General features: G+C 36.8%; 1 protein-coding gene across 2 annotated transcripts in view; it reads left to right on the plus strand.

Moving 5' to 3' along the window:
* The first annotated feature begins 6186 nt into the window (after window positions 1-6186).
* Window positions 6187-18639, plus strand: part of kntc1 (kinetochore associated 1) — a 56201-nt gene continuing 43748 nt past the window's right edge. Inside the window, exons 1-16 of one of the 2 annotated variants that reach the window (XM_039690610.2) lie at window positions 6187-6533; window positions 7495-7615; window positions 7717-7832; window positions 9660-9741; window positions 9856-9968; window positions 10391-10501; window positions 11066-11159; window positions 11267-11319; window positions 13642-13754; window positions 13861-13912; window positions 15329-15433; window positions 16766-16809; window positions 16956-17021; window positions 17833-17908; window positions 17998-18120; window positions 18414-18580. In XM_039690610.2, coding sequence (XP_039546544.2) covers window positions 6402-6533; window positions 7495-7615; window positions 7717-7832; window positions 9660-9741; window positions 9856-9968; window positions 10391-10501; window positions 11066-11159; window positions 11267-11319; window positions 13642-13754; window positions 13861-13912; window positions 15329-15433; window positions 16766-16809; window positions 16956-17021; window positions 17833-17908; window positions 17998-18120; window positions 18414-18580 — 1568 coding nt within the window. In that variant the 5' untranslated portion in view covers window positions 6187-6401. The remainder of the gene's footprint in view (window positions 6534-7494; window positions 7616-7716; window positions 7833-9659; window positions 9742-9855; window positions 9969-10390; window positions 10502-11065; window positions 11160-11266; window positions 11320-13641; window positions 13755-13860; window positions 13913-15328; window positions 15434-16765; window positions 16810-16955; window positions 17022-17832; window positions 17909-17997; window positions 18121-18413; window positions 18581-18639) is intronic. The other variant, XM_039690612.2, reaches the window with a different exon arrangement.

The following is an 18639-nucleotide window of genomic DNA, read 5'->3' on the forward strand; positions in this document are numbered from 1 at the left end:
ATAAAAGGCTACTCTAAAATATGCCGTTTTATCAGCACAAAGCCACAGATTTCGCAAATTTTGAGAGAGCGTGCAATTGGCATGATGACTGCAGGAATGTCCACTAGAGCTGTTGCCTGTGAATTGAATGTTCATTTCTCTACCATAAGCCGTCCCCAAAGGCGTTTCAGAGAATTTGGCAGTACATCCATCCAACAGCCCAGGACCTCCACAACCAGCATCTTCACCTCCAAGATCGTCTGAGACCACCCGGACAGCTACTGCAACAATCGGTTGAAGAATGCACAAACTTTCAGAAACCATCTCAGGGAAGCTCATCTGCATGCCCGTCGTCCTCATCGGGGTCTCGACCTGACTGCAGTTCGTCGTCGTAACCGACTTGAGTGGGCAAATGCTCACATTCGATGGCATCTGGCACTTTGGAGAGGTGTTCTCTTCACAGATGAATCCCGGTTTTCACTGTACAGGGTAGATGGCAGACAGCGTGTAAGGTGTTGTGTGGGTGAGCAGTTTTCTGATGTTAACGTTGTGGATTGAGTGGGCCATGGTGGCAGTGGGGTTATGGTATGGGCAGGCGTATCGTAACACAGGTGCATTTTATTGATGGCATTTTGAATGCACAGAGATACCGTGATGAGATCCTGAGGCCCATTGTTTGCGCCATTAATCCACGACCATCACCTCACATTGCAGCATGATAATGCTTAGCCCCATGTTGCAAGGATCTGTACACAATTCCTGTTAACTGAAAACATCCCAGTTCTTGCATGGCCAGCATACTCACCGGACATGTCACCCATTGAGCATGTTTGGGATGCTCTGGATCGGCTTATAAAGCAGTGACTACGTTTACATGCAGCCAATAACCCGTTTAAAACTGGGGTATTAGCTATAACCAGATCGCGAACGGCTATGTAAAGACCGGCAAAACCTCGAAAATGCTCATATTCCGGATTTTAAAAACAGGGATATTATGCCTGGGGTACCTCTTTTCTAAACCAAATTTTTGTTCATGTAAACGCGTATCGGCATATCCCCATGTTTTGCGCATGTTCACAAGGAATCTTGGTCTTTTGAGTAGAGAAACTTCTTGGAGCATACTAAAATCCGCGTGCAGTATACCGGAAGTAAACATGGCGAGACACCAACACAGTCTCATGAAAATGCATCTATTCCACGAATGTCATTTCTCGTGGCATTTATACGCCAAAAATGGTTTTTGCGTGCAAATGCTACGCACTATAAAACCCTGGGGTAGGTTTAGGGGGGAGGGGGGTGGGGAGTTCATGCGTATCATACGCCAAAAGTGCGTATCATATGCACGCGAAAAATGCGTAGTTTTTGGCGTATAAATTCCACGAGAAATGACATTCGTGCTATAGATACGAACTTTCATGAGATCGGGCTCGAGACACAGCACAGCATAATTTTGGAATTACAAAAAATAGCAGTAGCATAGTGAAATTAAATGTGAAATTTTGTAAAGTACAGGCAGAAAATTCTTGTTCCTTTTCAATTTAATTTGTGGTGCTTATTTTTACTTACCTGCTATTCAGTGCTTGTCTGTGTGATGTGATAATTTAACTCAAACATCTTTGCTTCCTCTATCTTTCCTTTTCCCAACAAATCTCCCACCCCCACTTTTACACTTTTCACACAGATCTTTCACATCCTCCAACACACAGCCACACATGTTGCCTCTTGTCAGTTCACACTAATGCTACAGAGGCGATTGTGTAGAAGAAACACTACTCTTACTGTTACTCAGCATGTACGTGGATATGAAAATACAAAGAGCCGGAAACAAAGAGAAAGATGCAACCTAAATATAAACCTTAAAAGCCAAAGCAAAACTGAAGTTACATTATCCTCAAGTCATTTCATTTTCCAGTAGGCCTAAATGTTCCACAAAAAGTAAAGTCCATTAATTAATTTTTTTTTCTTACAGATATAAATGGGAAATGTTTTAATATTCTTCAAACTGTCTCGTTTTGTTTTAGACAGAATACACACATCTAAAGGATTATTACAAACACCATACTAATACTGAGTTTGACCCCCTTTCACCTTCAGAACTGCCTTAATTCTACGTGGCATTGATTCAACAAGGTGCTGAAAGCATTCTTTAGAAATGTTGGCCCATATTGATAGGATAGCATCTTGCATTTGATTCAGATTTGTGGGATGCACATCCAGGGCACGAAGCTCCCGTTCCACCACATCCCAAAGATGCTCTATTGGGTTGAGATCTGGTGACTGTGGGGGCCATTTTAGTACAGTCAATTCATTGTAATGTTCAAGAAACCAATTTGAAATGATTCGAGTTTTGTGACATTCCTGCTGGAAGTATCCATCAGAGGATGGGGACATGGTGGCCATAAAGGGATGGACATGGTCAGAAACAATGCTCAGGTAGGCCGTGGCATTTAAACGATGCCCAATTGGCACTAATGGGCATAAAGTGTGCCAAGAAAACAACCCCCACACCATTACACCACCACCACTAGCCTGCACAGTGGGAACAAGGCATGATGGATCCATGTTCTCATTCTGTTTACGCCAAATTCTGACTCTACCATCTGAATGTCTCAACAGAAATCGAGACTCATCAGACCAGGCAACATTTTTCCAGTCTTGTAATCTCTTGCAAATTGTAGCCTGTTTTTCCTATTTGTAGTGTAGATGAGTGGTACCCGGTGGGGTCTTCTGCTGTAGCCCATCTGCCTCAAGGTTGTGCGTGTTGTGGCTTCACAAATGCTTTGCTGCAATCAGTTGGCCCATTCTCCTCTGACCTCTAGCATCAACAAGGCATTTTCGCCCACAGACCTGCCGCATACTGAATGTTTTTCCCTTTTCACACCATATTTTGTAAACCGTAGAAATGGTTGTGTGTGAAAATCCCAGTAACTGAGCAGATTGTGAAATATGTCTGGCACCAAAAACCATGCCAGGCTCATGCCACTGCTTAAATCACCTTTCTTTCCCATTCTGACATTCAGTTTGGAGTTCAAGAGATTGTCTTGACCAGGACCACACCCCTAAATGAGTGAATAACAACAGCAGGTTTGGAACAACATGAGGGCAAGTAACTAATGATCTTTACATTGGACTGAATTGATTCATTTTATTCACTGGGAATAAAATACTTTTAAGAAAAAAATATAATCTCTTAAATCTTACTGCTGGCACAAAGTACCATGCCAATGAGTGAAAAATGTATGTTCTATACTTTCTATACACACTTTGCCTCCCTCTCCTTCTTGCTGTCACTCTCTCTCTCTCTCTCTCTCTCTCTCTGGTTTTTGCCTTGCTTCTATGTCTCATTTGAATAATTCAGCAGAGTACTAGTATTCTCCAGGGCTCCATTGTCTCAGTGTGGCAGTCAAGCAAAAGAGAGGGAGAGAGAGAGAGTGGAAAGGAGCAAAGAAGGAAGGGCAAAAGCCATAGCAGTGAGGCGTTCTTGCCTGCTCGCCTGACTGTGTAAATCAGTCCTAATGAGCCGGTGAAATGGCAGATAGTCCAACACGCACACACACACAGCAGCCATCATATCTTCCAGAAGCTCAAGGTATTGACTGCTCACCTGACCTTCTCCTTATCCCTCTACTTCCATCTATGTACCTTTTCTCTGTATTTTCAACTCTATTCAAGCCAATTGTGGCGGCAAACAAGATACAGAATTGTATTTAAATGAATTTAAAGAAGCAGAATTATGTAATGAATTCAAATATATTCATTTAGCTGCTGTAAATTCAGAATTTAATACTGCACTTCATTTTTTTTAGTATGCATTACTCTGAAATATCATCATAACACAACAAATATGTTTAAAAAAAAAAAAAAAAAAAAAACATTAGATAGATCCACCCATCCATTTTGCTGCTGCATTCCACATGTCCTTTTCCCCTGGCAACTTCCTCTAGTTCCTCTTGATGGATACCAGGGCACTCCAAGGTAAAATTCCTCCAGTGTGTCCCTGATCTGCTTGGGGTCTCCTCCCAAGACGTCATCTATTGAATCCAACGTATTAGTGCTCGGATTCGCTTCCATGGTGATGGTGCGACTCAAGTACGTCTCGAAGTCTGTGAGATAAACTAAATGCTATTGGCTATTTGAAAAGGCGGAGCCATTCAATATGTCTCGCCTTAGCTTCCTGTGTCAGTGGAAATTATGTCAACGCATCATACAAAGCTACACGTTTCAAGGCATTTCAGTGGGCCTTTAAGAGTATTTACCACCCGGTTACATTTTTATTGGGATGAGAAAATTGCTTCTCTGGAGGTTGGACAGGATCCAAACTTTTCCAGTTCCCCCTTACAATCTGTTTGGGTTTCCCTGGTAGTCTCCCCCACCATCTTATGACTGGCCCTACCTATGGCCCACTTATGACGAGCCCCACTTTCGATTCCAATTGGATTCATAAGGTCAGGAATCAGATACTTGTAATAAAATTAAAAGATCGATTCCGCTTATCGATTCCTCTGTGCGGATTTTAATGAGATTTTAAACCATTTCAAGTGCAAGAAGGCACAAAAGAGAACTCAATTTGTGTTGTAGACACATATACTCGTATAGTAAAAAAATTTGAATGAGTTCTCGTACATGTCTTCTTGCGCTTCTTTTGGGCCAGTATATATGCATTAACTGTAGGTGCATCGCTAGTAACAGTATTGGATCCTGCATTAGGTCTTAAAGTGAGAGCAGCCTAATAAACCTGCAGTCTGTCAATTAAAGAACAAAGAAAAAGAAAATCACACTGATGTTGACTGAATATAATTTATAAATGCTAATTTATTTTGCTCTAATTTATGACTGTTTACTTGACTTTAATAATGTTTGGAATTGATATTAGTTGTTTTTACTGTGGTATTTTTGTTTAAACCATAGGGATATGCTATATATCATCACTAGGGATGGTTTAACACAGTTACGAATGCACACCATGCCAGATTGACTGATACCCCCATCTGAGCCTGGTTTCTCCCAAAGTTTTTTTTCTTTATTTCTGTCACCTAATGAAGTTTATATTACTAGTATTTATTTTCCCAAAACAAAAAAATCATGTAAATTAAAGTGTATTGTGTATAATGTATTATAAAGACCATGAACTAAAAACCTGTCCTTGATTTACATTATTTAATAATGATAATGTACATCACTTCCACATTAAGTAACACAAACATAATTTGTACACACATAACTTCAAAAATGGGTTATTTTTATTTTAAGTGGCAGATTAAAGTAATCTCAAAATGATTTTATATGGTTCCCATGGTTCTCAATCTCTCTTCCGTTAGGTCCATGCCTTTCTGTGAAAATAAACCGCACAGATTTCCAGTCTTTATCATGAGACTCTTTGTCAGGTGCATGGATAATGATGTCATTTGAAATGTTCTCTGCCTTTAGTGCCAGCCAGAACAGTGGCTATATTAATGCTGGTGGTTTATACTAATCCGCTCTCCTTTCACTTTGTTGCATTCACTTTATCTGATCAGGACCCCAAGATTTACTGTCTCTTTTACCTAAATTTCTGAAGTGATGTGCATTGCCGCCATCTGCTGTTCAACACGTTCACACTGTGCTTGATTGTATTTATCAGCATCAAAATCACAATCCCCCCCCCCCCCTCTCTCTCTCTCTCTCAAATAATAATAATAATAATAATAACAACAACAACAACAACAACAAACACCTCACAACATCCAAGGTCAAGTTCCAGGAGACATGAAAAATCAGATTTGTCTTATCTTATAGACCATTTCACAAGATGTAAACAACACTGGTCCATAAGCACTTCCTGTTTCAGTTTGTAACTGTTTTCTTTATTTCACATGTAAAGAAAACATCTTAAAGATGTTTGTTTAACTTTTTGATTCAGTTTTAAATGTTTTGTTGGTTGTACTTTATCCCAGCTTTTATGTAGTGTTAAAAAACTGAAACAGGAAGTGCTTCTGGACCAGTGTTGTTTACATCTTGTGAAATGGCTCCTTTCTGGATATTTCTGGTTTGTAAATTATATTTTTTATATAACTATTTAAACTATAACTATTTAAAAGAAATACATTTGTATAACAGAAGAATAAAGATTCTGAAATGAATTTCTTCCTCCATCCCAGTAGATGGCGAAAATGCACCGATGTCTTGACAACCGCCGTAAAACCTAGTAGAAGAAGAGGAAAGAGTAGACGAAGAAGAAGACATCGGCGCCAAATTTCAACAACATTCATGGCGGAGTTTGGTTTCACTTGTCGATGTATAGATTTTTTTTGCAAACATATCTAAGTCTTTTTAAGACATTGTACAAATCGTCTGGAAACGCCTGTGACATTTTGCGCCTTTTAATTCAAAGTGTCATGCCGGTTGATAGTTAATACGGGTCGCGTTTCACATAAGCGTCAATAATGTGGAATAACGTCGAACTTCTGCTGAACGAGGACACTAACACAGTCCGACTGTACAGCGATTGTGAACAAGAGTCCGGGAACGCTTTATATCAAGTGGATACATTGGTTAAAATCTCATCCTCCGAAAGGGTTAGTAAAAACTGTCTTTGTTGATATTTACAATAACAAAAAGTACGTGTCATATTGACATTTTGGAACAGTGGTAATGACAGCTGGGTTTTGACGTAACGTACCAAACCCAGTTCGATCTCATCAATATACTGGACCGGTCAAAAGTTTGGAACATTACTATTTTTAATGTCAGAAATCACTCTAATATGCTGATGTGATACTCTATTATTATATATGTTGGAAACAGTTGTGCTGCTTAATATTTTTATTTTTTTGGAACACTTGTGATACTTTTTTTTTCAGGATTCAATGATGAATCGAAAGTTAAAAAGAGCATAATTCTAACATTTGATCTTTACCATCACTTTTTATCCATTCCATTTAACACATAATTACTGAATAAAAGCATTCATTTATTTCAAAAGACTTCAAACTTTTGAGTATTTTGTTACAAAAGATTTCTATTTTAAATGATGTTCTTTTTAAACTTTTTTATTCATCAAAGCATCCTGAATCCTGTATCACAGGGTATATACAAATATTAAGCTGCACAACTGTTTCCAACATTGATAATGACTATCAAATCAGCATATTAGAATGATTTCTGAAGGATCATGTGACACTGAAGACTGCAGTAATGATGAAAATTCAGATTTGGATAACAGAATTAAATTGTATTTTAAATTATTTTCAAATAGAAAACCATTATTTTAAATTGAAATATTTTTTCACAATATTACTGTTTTTCCAGTATTTTTTAGATTGCCATCAAAAACATAAAAAAGTAATGTTTCTAAACTTTTGACCGGTACTATATGGATATATATAGTTTGTACATTTGAGCATTGCATACCATGTTCAGTGTTTTACACTGTAATTAATAGTTGTACTATATAGTTTGTATAATGATGGTAATTGCAATTATTATTGTTTCTTTTCCTTTTGTTGTCATTATTGTTCTTGTTCTTTTGTGCTCCAGGTACTGTGTAACCCAAAGGTCTACGCCACCAGCACTCCAAACTGCTGTATTGTGGTTGCTGACACTGCAGTGGTTGTCTTTGATCCTGGTTTTCAGACTGTTCTGATTCACCTGTATTTTGGTAACACAGCTCTGTCATGCACAGTTAACATTCACTGTCCACAGTACTGTATACAAAATAAGCAAAACCTAAATCTTCAATTGCTCTCATGTGTGATACAGACTCCGTAGTAGATGCTGTTACTGCTTGCCCCCAAGGCCAGTTTCTTCTGGTTGGAGAGAGAAATGGAAGTCTGCACATCATCTATGTCCCTCTGAAGAAGACGGTGCTGACCAAAGTAAGCTACAATAAATGGATTTGCATTAATTGCTAGTTTGACTCTAATATCACAGAGCTGAAACCAAAATTGCGATAGTTTTTTTCCCCCTCATGGTGACTAAGTGGAACTGCCTCTTGAACAAGAAAAACATTTAGGACGGTACTTGATTTTGTCCATCAGCCTATACCATGAAGCCGGTTTAGGTGGCTAGCCTTATATGTTTTAGTTTAGTTTGTGCCAACCCTGAGTTTTAGGCACCATGAATGTGGTTTGGCTTTTAGCAGTGTTCATCGCCATAGTAACTTGCGCTCCCAAGCTAACCTGGTCCAGGGCAGGTAATGTTTCAGGTAAGAGGGTGCAAAACGAACTTGGACCAATCAGCTGTGAGCAAAGTGACATATGTCTGACACGATAAAGTCACTCCACCTGTTTCTACTCCAAATTAAAGGTCACTACATAGCAAATTATTTGTAAAGACAAAATCATCTGGCTTTTAGTAATGCTTATTTATAATAATAATAATTTGTATGATTTAGAAAATATTTATGTAATTATTATACTCTTAAATGATCTCACATGTACAATTATAGTTCATCAACTATTAGTATGCCGATTTTAAATGAATGTCTAAATACGCTTTAGAATTAATAAATGAAGCTATAAAATGACTACATGTGTACTTAAGCCTAAAACCGTGTTCTGGACAAATGTGGGCAAAATTGTTTTGATTTATTTTTAAAAAATATCTCCCTTGATCTGAGCGGTACAAGACTTTGCTACTTTTCCTAAGTTTTTTGCTACTTTTCCTAAGCTTTTGCTAAGTTTGCCTCCTAAACACACACAATTATTTTGACTCAATTCTACAAAAAAAAAAAAAAAAGTGGGTGAAAAAAACTCCTTAATCTTGTATTTGGGTCAAAAATGGGCACCCATAGAAATTAATGGGAAAAACTGTAATTTAATTTAATCTAAAATAAGCCAAAATAAGACACCAGGTCATTGGCAAAGTCACTTCATCTTTAGGTTTTGGCTCTAAGAACTTATTGGAATGATATTTGAATGTAGTTAAAAAAATGTATAAAAAATAAAACATAAAAATAAGCATAATTTACATAGAAAATATGGTACTTTTTGAAGTAAATAAATTCAAAATTACCGCCAAAATAAAAATAAAAAAAACACCATAAAAGGATAAAACTTTATCGAAGACAGTGATATAACATTTATTATAAATAAAAATTAGGATCACATCTGAGTCCTCTGTGCCTACATTTGTCCACAATTACAGGATTAAGGGCTATAAAGTGAATACGTTTTGAGGGCTAAATGTTCAATTGAAAAACTTCACACAACTTTTACTTGCACTAATATAGCAAGACCTTTTATTTTAGTTGTCCTCTTTCATAGACAGCTATTTTATTCTTGCTGTGTAAATTTGTTTAAATTCTTAATATTTTAATACTTTTATTTAAAGGAGTAGTTTACTTTTTAAAAAACATTTTCTGATAATTTACTCACCCCCATGTCATCCAAGATGTCCATGTCTTTCTTTCTTCAGTCGAAAAGAAATTAAGGTTTTTGATGAAAATATTCCAGGATTTTCTCCATATAATGGACTTCATTGGACACCAAACGGTTCAATGTCCAAATGAGAGTTTCAGTGCAGCTTTAAACGACACCAGGCGATGAATAAGGCTCCTCCTGCCCTTGCACTAGTAAACGTATCAGAGAAGAGATAAAGCTGGAAGGGGAAGTTTGTTTGTTTAAAGATTACAAGGGCACATGAATAATAAAAAAACCCAAGAATTAGCTATTTGATTTCATGGTAACTTATCTTTTTTCCAGAATCTGCACCAACAAACCTCCTGTGATGGTGATGAGACAACCTTTAAGAGCCTAATTCTGCACGAGACACCTGGTTCTAAAGGTAAGTTTCTATAATATATATATATATATATATATATATATATGGCCACTGACAGCATTTCCATAGTCTGTACTTGTTAAATTTTCAAAACTTTTTCTTTCTTTTGTGTTTTAGGAGTGTATGATCTATTTTTCATTGTTAACAATGGTTTCCTGCACACATCGAATGTGGCTTTGGGAAAAATACAGAGCGCGATTGAAAACATGGATCTAGTGGCTTTAAATAAGGTAGATGTTTCAATTAATCAGACGTCTCTAATGTTTTTCACACATTTCTTTTATTAAAGGGGCAAATAAAAATTCTGTCATTAATTACTCACCCTCATGTTGTTTCAAACCTGTAAGACTTTTGTTGATGAAATGTGAGAGCATTTAAATGACTCCATTGATTCATATAAATTACTTTTTTGATGCGTGACGTTTTTGGGAGAATGGGCTTTCATTGGAGGGACACATATCTCTCAGGTTTAATTGAAAATGTCTTTGTGTTATGGAAGTTTATGGATTCAAAAACTTGAGGGTGAGTAAATGATGTAAATCCAGTAGACTATCCAGTTAAAATGATCATAGAATGGAATGGTTGTCTCATGAGATATGAGAGAAATGAGAAACAGGAGAAGGAAACATTTATTATTTTGTTTTCCTTACAGATCCAAGAAGATATTCGAATAAAGTTCTGCTCTACTGAAGAGATTCATGAAGATGGCTGCATCTCAGCAGGTCTGGTCTGCTTTGGGAGCACAGTCCACCTTCTGATTGGGGTAACTTTGATTCTATATCTAAAACTGCATTTTCTCTTCCTTCCCCAAAAAATAATCTGAAAACTTTACCTCAGAGCATCCGTTAACTCGAATTATTTGAAAATCTCACTTGAAAAATCCAATAACATCAGCAATTGTCATTCAAGCAGCTGATTTCTGTAAATGAATGCAAAACTAAATGTATATTGCAGCATAGGGTGAAGTCAGGATCCATCAGCAACGATTTGAGACAAAAAATAATTTAAATTTCATATAAAACTATGTAAATGGTGCTCTGTGGCGCAGCAGGATTTTGAACACGGTCCTGAGCCGTTGCTGGGCGGCGCGGACAGACACCACCGGTGTGTGTAAACTCATAGAGAATAATGTGTTCGAATTTTAAAGACGTGGCGCTGCGCTTCTCGTCCGGTGTGCGAACCCCTTTAGAGTTATTGATTAAAGAATTAAAATGCATTTTCAAAGTAAATGTTATTATCATTCCCTTTCCATGACTGATATACAGTCATAATTTGTAAAATGAAATGTAGGAGTTTAAGTAATTTCTCACCTGTATCTCTATGACAGGCTGATGGTGCTAATGTTCTTTCACTTTGGACCATGGGTCATGGGCAGACATCACTGTCTCTCACAAAACTCCTTGACTCTGCTTTAATGGCAGGTACTAAATGTGTTCTTGCTTTGTTTACATTGAATATTATTACTAAATATGAAGTGTGTTAACATAGCTGTAAATAAATGTACTAATGTTCTATTTGTCTATTCAAGAGGTGAAGAAGATCCAAGTTGTGGATAATTGGATGTATGTCCTAAACAAAGAGGTAAGGCCTTGCACCCAAATTAAAACTGTTGCCTGAATCCCAAAATATTTTGGACACTAGGGGTGTGTGATATTGACAAAAAAACAAAACAAACGGTTCTGACGCACTCTCTCCGAATTTGTTTCACTGATTTCATTCACTCCTTCAAGGGGACTATATTAGTGGACTAATGTAGGGCATAGTGAATGAGTGTATAGGGAGCAATTCTGAACACAGCTAAGGGCAACATCCAGGCAGGAGAGTTTGAGCTCTGGGGAATGCCCCTCTGGAAGAAGAAATTGAGATAAAAAATGTATATACATTGACTTCTATCTGTACCTTACAGTTGAGTCAAGCCTCTATTTAGATATGTAGTGTCACTGTCCACATTACATTCACATTACATTGTTTTTAGGAAAGTATTCGTCCGAAATGCCACCATAATCAATCACCATTTTCACAATCAATCATTGCTATCACTTTCGATTACCTGGATGCCCATCCCTAGTAAACAGCATAATGCAGAATTCAGTACCGACCCACTTCAAGCACTGCCGTCACTGTGATATTTCAGACCGTCCTCAGTATGAAAGATGCTCTGATGACAGAATTGGCTACATATTGTTACGGAAGTTGATCGTTTTCACGGATTTTGCCAATTTAAGCATTCAAGTGATTTTAAATCTTTCAAACATGATAAAACTCTACATTCAGTGAAGACTGAATTGTGCTATTAGTATTTTTACATTTGATTATTCAGTTTGTTACCTGAATGCTGCTGTTAAATAGATTGCCCCAGGGATGGCGTATCTTTGTAGGCCAACCCAGCATCACACTGGTTCCCTCGTCTAAAAACCCAATAGGATTTTTCCATTGGCTTTTGAATTATCTCATAAAATAAGCTTTTTGATCAATAAACATTTATTAATCTTATGTTTTGTCCTAGATATTTTTTCACAAATGCTTAACTTCAGCATCAGCATCACCACCAAGCCTCCAACAACTCTTTCGGTCTTTATTTACATTTTCCTTGACAGTTTGAGTCAATCGTTTGCAAGAGCTCGTTTATAAACACAAGGCTGTGGAAACTGACTGTATTGTGCATTTGAGTTTACCTGTCCAGCTGATGATTATTGTCCCCGACAACGTCTGTAGTCCCATTTAGCTACATGTTAGCAACCACCTTTTTTGAGACATGTAAAAGCATGAAGGTATCACTGCTGGTGTGTCATAGAGTAAAACGTGAAAATATCTTGAGCTTGTTTTCACCTCAGACCTTATTTCAGGTTTTTAACCAAAAACAACAACAACAACAACAAAAAAACATTGAATTTGGGATGATGGACCCAGAAGTGCTAAAATGCTAACTTGTTTATGGGTTTTGCCTATAATAATACATCATTCCTGCAGCACTCTATAGACCCGCTGTACCTGAGAAATTGAACGCAGTTTATTTCATTTGTACCTTTATTTTGTGTTTGCCTTATTGTTTGTAATTTGTTTCTTTGTTCTTTTAATAACAAGATAAAAAAATATATATAATGAGATTGGTCATATTGCTCATATGTACTTTGGTCTAAATGGTATGTCATTCGCACCCCTACAGTCAATGATCGCAGTGTTGATATCTGCAGTGTAAATGATTTCTAGTTATAATTGCACAATGCATATCTGCATAAATTAATTTTGATTTGTCAAAACTGAATTATGGGAACTATTAGTGAAGCTTGGGGCAATAATTAGTAAAATGGCTTGCATTAATGTGTCAGCTGATGAGATCAGTGACATCATTAAAGATGTATCAAATGGAAATTTGACTACTCTGTTGTTGTTGTTTTTTCTGAAATCTTGAATCATGGGTCCTCAGGCCATATAGCGCAAGTGTGGTGTTGATGCTAGTTTAGTTTCTTTGCATGACATGCATTAGGCAGGTGCTGTTTATAGAAGTTTGTTTTCTGTGGAATCTGTTAGTTAGATGACACAGACAGTTGTCATAGCTATTGGTGGAAGTTTTTATTTATGAAATCCTTCCTGAGATCAGAAGACATAGAAGTTTCTGACGGTTATCTAGCTGAGATTTAGCTGGATAGTTTTCTGAACTTTTCAAAACTGTTAATGTCAGTATTATTGTTAGCAAAATATTAAATTAACTAAAACTTTAAACTTTAAAACTATTAAATGATGCAGTTTTCTGTATAATTTGTAAAAGTGTTACAAGGGTTACTTTAGAAGTGCATATTCTTAGTGATCTGGTTGGGGGTGATCACTGTTATTGGCATCAGCTTAAAATTTCCTGATCAGTGCACCACTAATTTGTATCTAAAATATTCTTTTTCTTTCTAGGGCATGCTCAGCTTGTTGGACATCCACTCTTTTGTGATGCTTTGTTGCTGGCCGGATCAATACATTGTTGATTTCCTGCTGATATCAGAGAGAAACTCCTCATCTATTACACAGCAAGTGTCTTGTTTGACTTCTTTTTGTAAGACATTGAGAGACAGGGTGCTTGTTTTTCACCATTAATCCACACATTGCCAGATAAATGTATTTTGTGTTGTACAGGCAAGATGATAACAGCTTGAAAATCATGACCTTGGTAGCTGAAGGAAACAAGGTATGTCTATTACCATTTCAGTCAAAGACGACTCTTGCCATACGCGAGAGACTGTCCATGAATTTTCTTAGCAATTGACCGTTGGCAAAGACCCGCCCTCCTTAGTTACTGTCGATATGTCCGACAAGCGTACGCCTCTCTACTCCACACCATGTTCTCACCCTGTGAAAAATAAATTGTGGAGCAGAGAGGAGACTGACAATACACTGACAGACCAGCTTTTAATATTAAACATTAAACAAAATCTCACCTTGCAAATTTGGTCTTTTTTTTTCTTTTTTTTTTTAAAGAAAGAAATTTAAACAGCATACCGTTTTGTGGCTCTTTAATGTGTCATGACAGATTGCTGTAGTAGATTATCGCTGAATTTATTAATATTTATGCAATATTTATGGTCTATTTTTGCCATGGAAAAAAAAAAATATATATATATATATATATATATATATATATTATTTTTATATATATATTTTTTTTTCAAAAAAATATTAATGTAGTATTTTAGTTAAATATAGAGTCTAGGCCTTCAGAAAAAAATATTTTTTGAAGAAAATTAGCACCATCTGGTTACAGTATAGAGAAAAAAGTGTAGAATCATGGTGTAACCACTTGATGGCATGTACAGCTCTCTATGGAGAGGCATGTGAATTCCCCAGCTGTTTATGAACACATTTTTTTGGTGGATTTGAATATATAGTTGAAACAATCTCAAAAACTATTTCTTAAAAAAAAATAGTAAAAAAAAAAAATAGTAAAAATTAGTGAATTTTTGTTTTTTGTCAATTTCACATTCATTTCCTGTGGGTCGGTCATTTTTGACCGAAGACCACAAGTGGGACTTTTTTTTTATGACCACTTAGCGTGCTCAGATCATGACCTCAATTTTTTTTTTATTCACATACCTAATACCATAAAAGTCACCAAGTTTCATAACATTCCGAAGAAGCTGTGATTTTTAGAAATTCAAAACAGCAAATTTTCCGGTCATAAATGACCAAAGAGCACCTGAGGGTTAAACTGCGAGAAAGGTGTCAGTACATTCCGTTTTTCAAGTTCAAATCCTCCCATGTTAATCTAACTTACTGAGTCCTGACTGCTTTGTCGGACAAAATGGCGGATAGCGAAGCATGATTAGTCAGATCACCTGTCAATCAAGCTCCATGCAAAGGGTCAATTGTCTTTTTTTTACGGTTAGGTTGCTAGGTCTTTCCCCAACCCTCCCCATTACATGGCTGGGGACTCGCACACACGTGCACTCACACCCACGGACAATTTAGCATCGCCATTTCACCTATACTGCATGTTTTTGGATTTTGGGGGAAATTGGAGCACCCACACGGACAGAGAAAGGATGTATAAATGTAATTGAAAATCAAGTTTTATTTCTCACTTGTTTTCTTTGTTATCTATGTCAAGGGTCATGCTAGGAAGCTTGTGATTCAGTCCCTGCCTTCTATGGAGGTTTTCTACTCTCTAGAAGTTTCTTCTGAGTCTTGGTTGATCCAGAAGGGAATCAATATGGTAATTATAACAATACAAACAGTATGGAAATATATAAAATTAAATCAGATGTAATGTAATTCTAACCTGTGTGCTGCTAATGTTCAACGGGTTGTCCATAGAATTTCTTTGTCATATTTTGTAGGGGAGATACTGGTTGAAATAAAGCAAAAATTTGAATATTGTTTGTATCGCGATTATGCCAGTGTTTCTTGGCTGAATCTGCAATGTCTGTGCTATGGGTGTAACTGTACACAAGAATGACAAAAGTGGTACAGTATGTTTTCAGCACGGCTGGAGGGAAAATCTAAATATTAGTTGCTGCTTAAAATTTCTGGAATTTTGAAAGTCTCACGCTACATAAAACATTAAAGGTGCATTAGGCAACATTTCATGTTAAAAATACCCGTTTTTCGAACCTATACATGCTTAAACAATTGCCTGATGGGCTGAATATGCCCTTCTCTGATCACTGCGATCGCCTCTATACTCCTGTACAGTAAAATAAATGAGAGGGATCCGGGATGAAATGTAGAGATCTCCAGTCTACTCTAGGGCGCAAACGGGATCCTATACAAAGTAATAACTTATATTGTTCATGAACGTGTTTCTATAATAATACAATCATAAGTGGAAACAGTAAACACATAAAACAGTTCAACATGGAGATAGATGGAAACAAAAAACAAAGTTTTCTACTACCCTTGTTTCCCCCTCACACACACATAATTGTGTAAATTACTCAAATGCCTTTCCTTTCACATTTAAAATGACTTGCAGATTTATACATTTATTACCTCTGAAGACATTATCACTGTAACAAAAGATTTGTGCGGCTGATGCTCCTTCGGTTATGAACAGCTCGTGCAAGCGTGCGTGTGGTCCATGAGTGTGCACACCTAGTTGCAGTTTCGCTTGTTGCCAGAGGGGGCGTAGTTCTGCGAAAACTCAGAGACTTGCGCTATGCACCTTTAACAATGTCAGTCATATACTGTTGTCGGAAACATGCGCCAAGTCATTGCAGAAACAGGGTTGTGTTGCAAAGTGCACTTTGAGCGAAACATACCGAAAAAACTGGTCTACACACCGCACAGAAACATAAAATCACAATTTGCCATCCTTCAAATTTTTGGACAACTTTGGACTCGTTGATATCCAATACTTCCAAAAATTGGTTACTAATGGAAAGGAATCTGTAAAACCTATAGATTGGTCGACCTTTAAAAGAAACAATGCTTTTTATGCCGGTTAATACATTTCCAGAAGTATCATCCATCCCATATATAGTTATGCTGAGTCTGTCCTTGATATCTTGTATTGAAGCTAATTCATAAATTCAACTCTTTTCCTCAGGACACTATCTATTTGCTGGAGGGAATTTTGGCGAACACAAAGAGGTGACTAATAGACACAGTTATGACCGTCTATAGATATTAAGGGCAATTAACTTGTGCATTTATATTGTGGTGTCAATATGTTGGTATGAATTCATCACATTTGTGGATAGCGAAAGGTTTATTCGAATAATTGTTATGTCTTAAAGCAGCCATGAAGATCCAGTGTCTACTGTTGTGATCAGATGCTTCACAGAGGCGCTGCCCGAGAACAGGTACGCTCTTGAGAACATAAAACTGATTATAATTGAATTTACGGTTTTACTTTTATTTTGGTTTCAGAAAGATATTTTTAATAGATTCTGCTGAAGGAATGCACTGCTTGATTTTAACGCTTGTTTGGGTGTTTTTTTCTCCTTTATAGAGGTCGACCGATATGTTTTTTTTTTCACGCCGATGCCGATCTTTTGAAATCCGGGTTGGCCGATTAATGCTACCGATTTATTTCGTCTGATATTTGCTTGGTTTTTAACCTCTATTTGAAAGATAAAATGTAAAAGAAATGATAATTACTTAACATAGACAAACTTTCTCAACAAAAACATTTTATCCTCTCAAAAAATGTCCTGAAACATGTATTTTTGTTTTGTTTTGTTTGTTGACGGACAAAGACAAATGGACATAACCTAATTATCACAAAAAAAGAGAAAAAAACTTTAATGATTTAATTTTTTATATATAAGATTTATTATATTTTATTTAATTTAACTTCTAACAATAACGTATTTCACTAGTAAATTGCTGTTGAACGACAAAAACAACCACTAGATGGGAAAATGGGAAAACAAACCCTAGGCTGCCCACAGATGCGCCTGCCTAATAATCGGCTGATGCCGATTATGTTAAAAATGCCAAAAATCGTCCGATTAATCGGTCTACCTCTACTCCTTTTTTACACTATTTTATTTTCTATACGTTGCTTTACTTTAATAATTAAATTAAATTAAATGATACTTTTCTTCAGGCAAGCAGACTGCTTTTAATGCTGTACTTTGTACACTATTTCTCTCTCTCTGCTTCCTCCAGACTGAACAAACTTCTTTACAAGCACAAGTTTGAAGAAGCAGAGAAATTTGCAAAAGCTTTTGGGCTTGATGTCGAAGTAAGACATTAGTACATTTTCCATATCAACATTTCCTATATAAAAGACTTTCACAGTAAGTTGACAAGGTTTCTTTTTGTTTGTTTTAGCTGGTGTATAAGGTTAAGCTGAATGTTGTGCTGGAAAAGCTCATCTCAACATCAGGAAGTGATCAAACCCTTGAGTGGCCTGAGCTCATTGATGAGGCTAAAACCAACCTGATGAAGATCATGGTATTTGAGACACACAATAACTAATAACACTACTATCACTCTATTTCACACATTTGTACAGTTAGTAATACTACGGTATGCTGTACTGTGGGGATGCATATGTCAATTTGCTTATATTTAAAGGGTCAGGATGACATGAGTAATACCATTTTTGACATACTGTAGTCACTTTCATAGCCCACCCAGCAGTTATTACGATGTTAAGATGAATATTATATCTTATTATACTTTTAAGGCAGTCATCCTATGTGATTGTGAATGTCTAGCACCTAGTCTTCACATATGTCCCACAGGATGAGCAGTTTGTGGTGCAGTACTGCCTATCTGCTTCCTGGCCTACTCTCAGCATAGCGGAGGAGATGTTAAGTTACACTTTGAACCGTTTCCCGTGCTGCCAGATCCAAACAGCCTTGGCTAAGCTCGCCACCTTCGCCAGCATGTATGGACCCAACAACTTTGAGTACGTTAAGCTGGCCAGCAGTTACTTCTTTTCGACGTTTTTGAAAAGTTAGACATGAA

The sequence above is a fragment of the Pimephales promelas genome, chromosome 4 (assembly GCF_988280905.1).
Source record: "Pimephales promelas chromosome 4, fPimPro1.hap1.1, whole genome shotgun sequence".
NCBI lineage: Eukaryota > Metazoa > Chordata > Actinopteri > Cypriniformes > Leuciscidae > Pimephales > Pimephales promelas.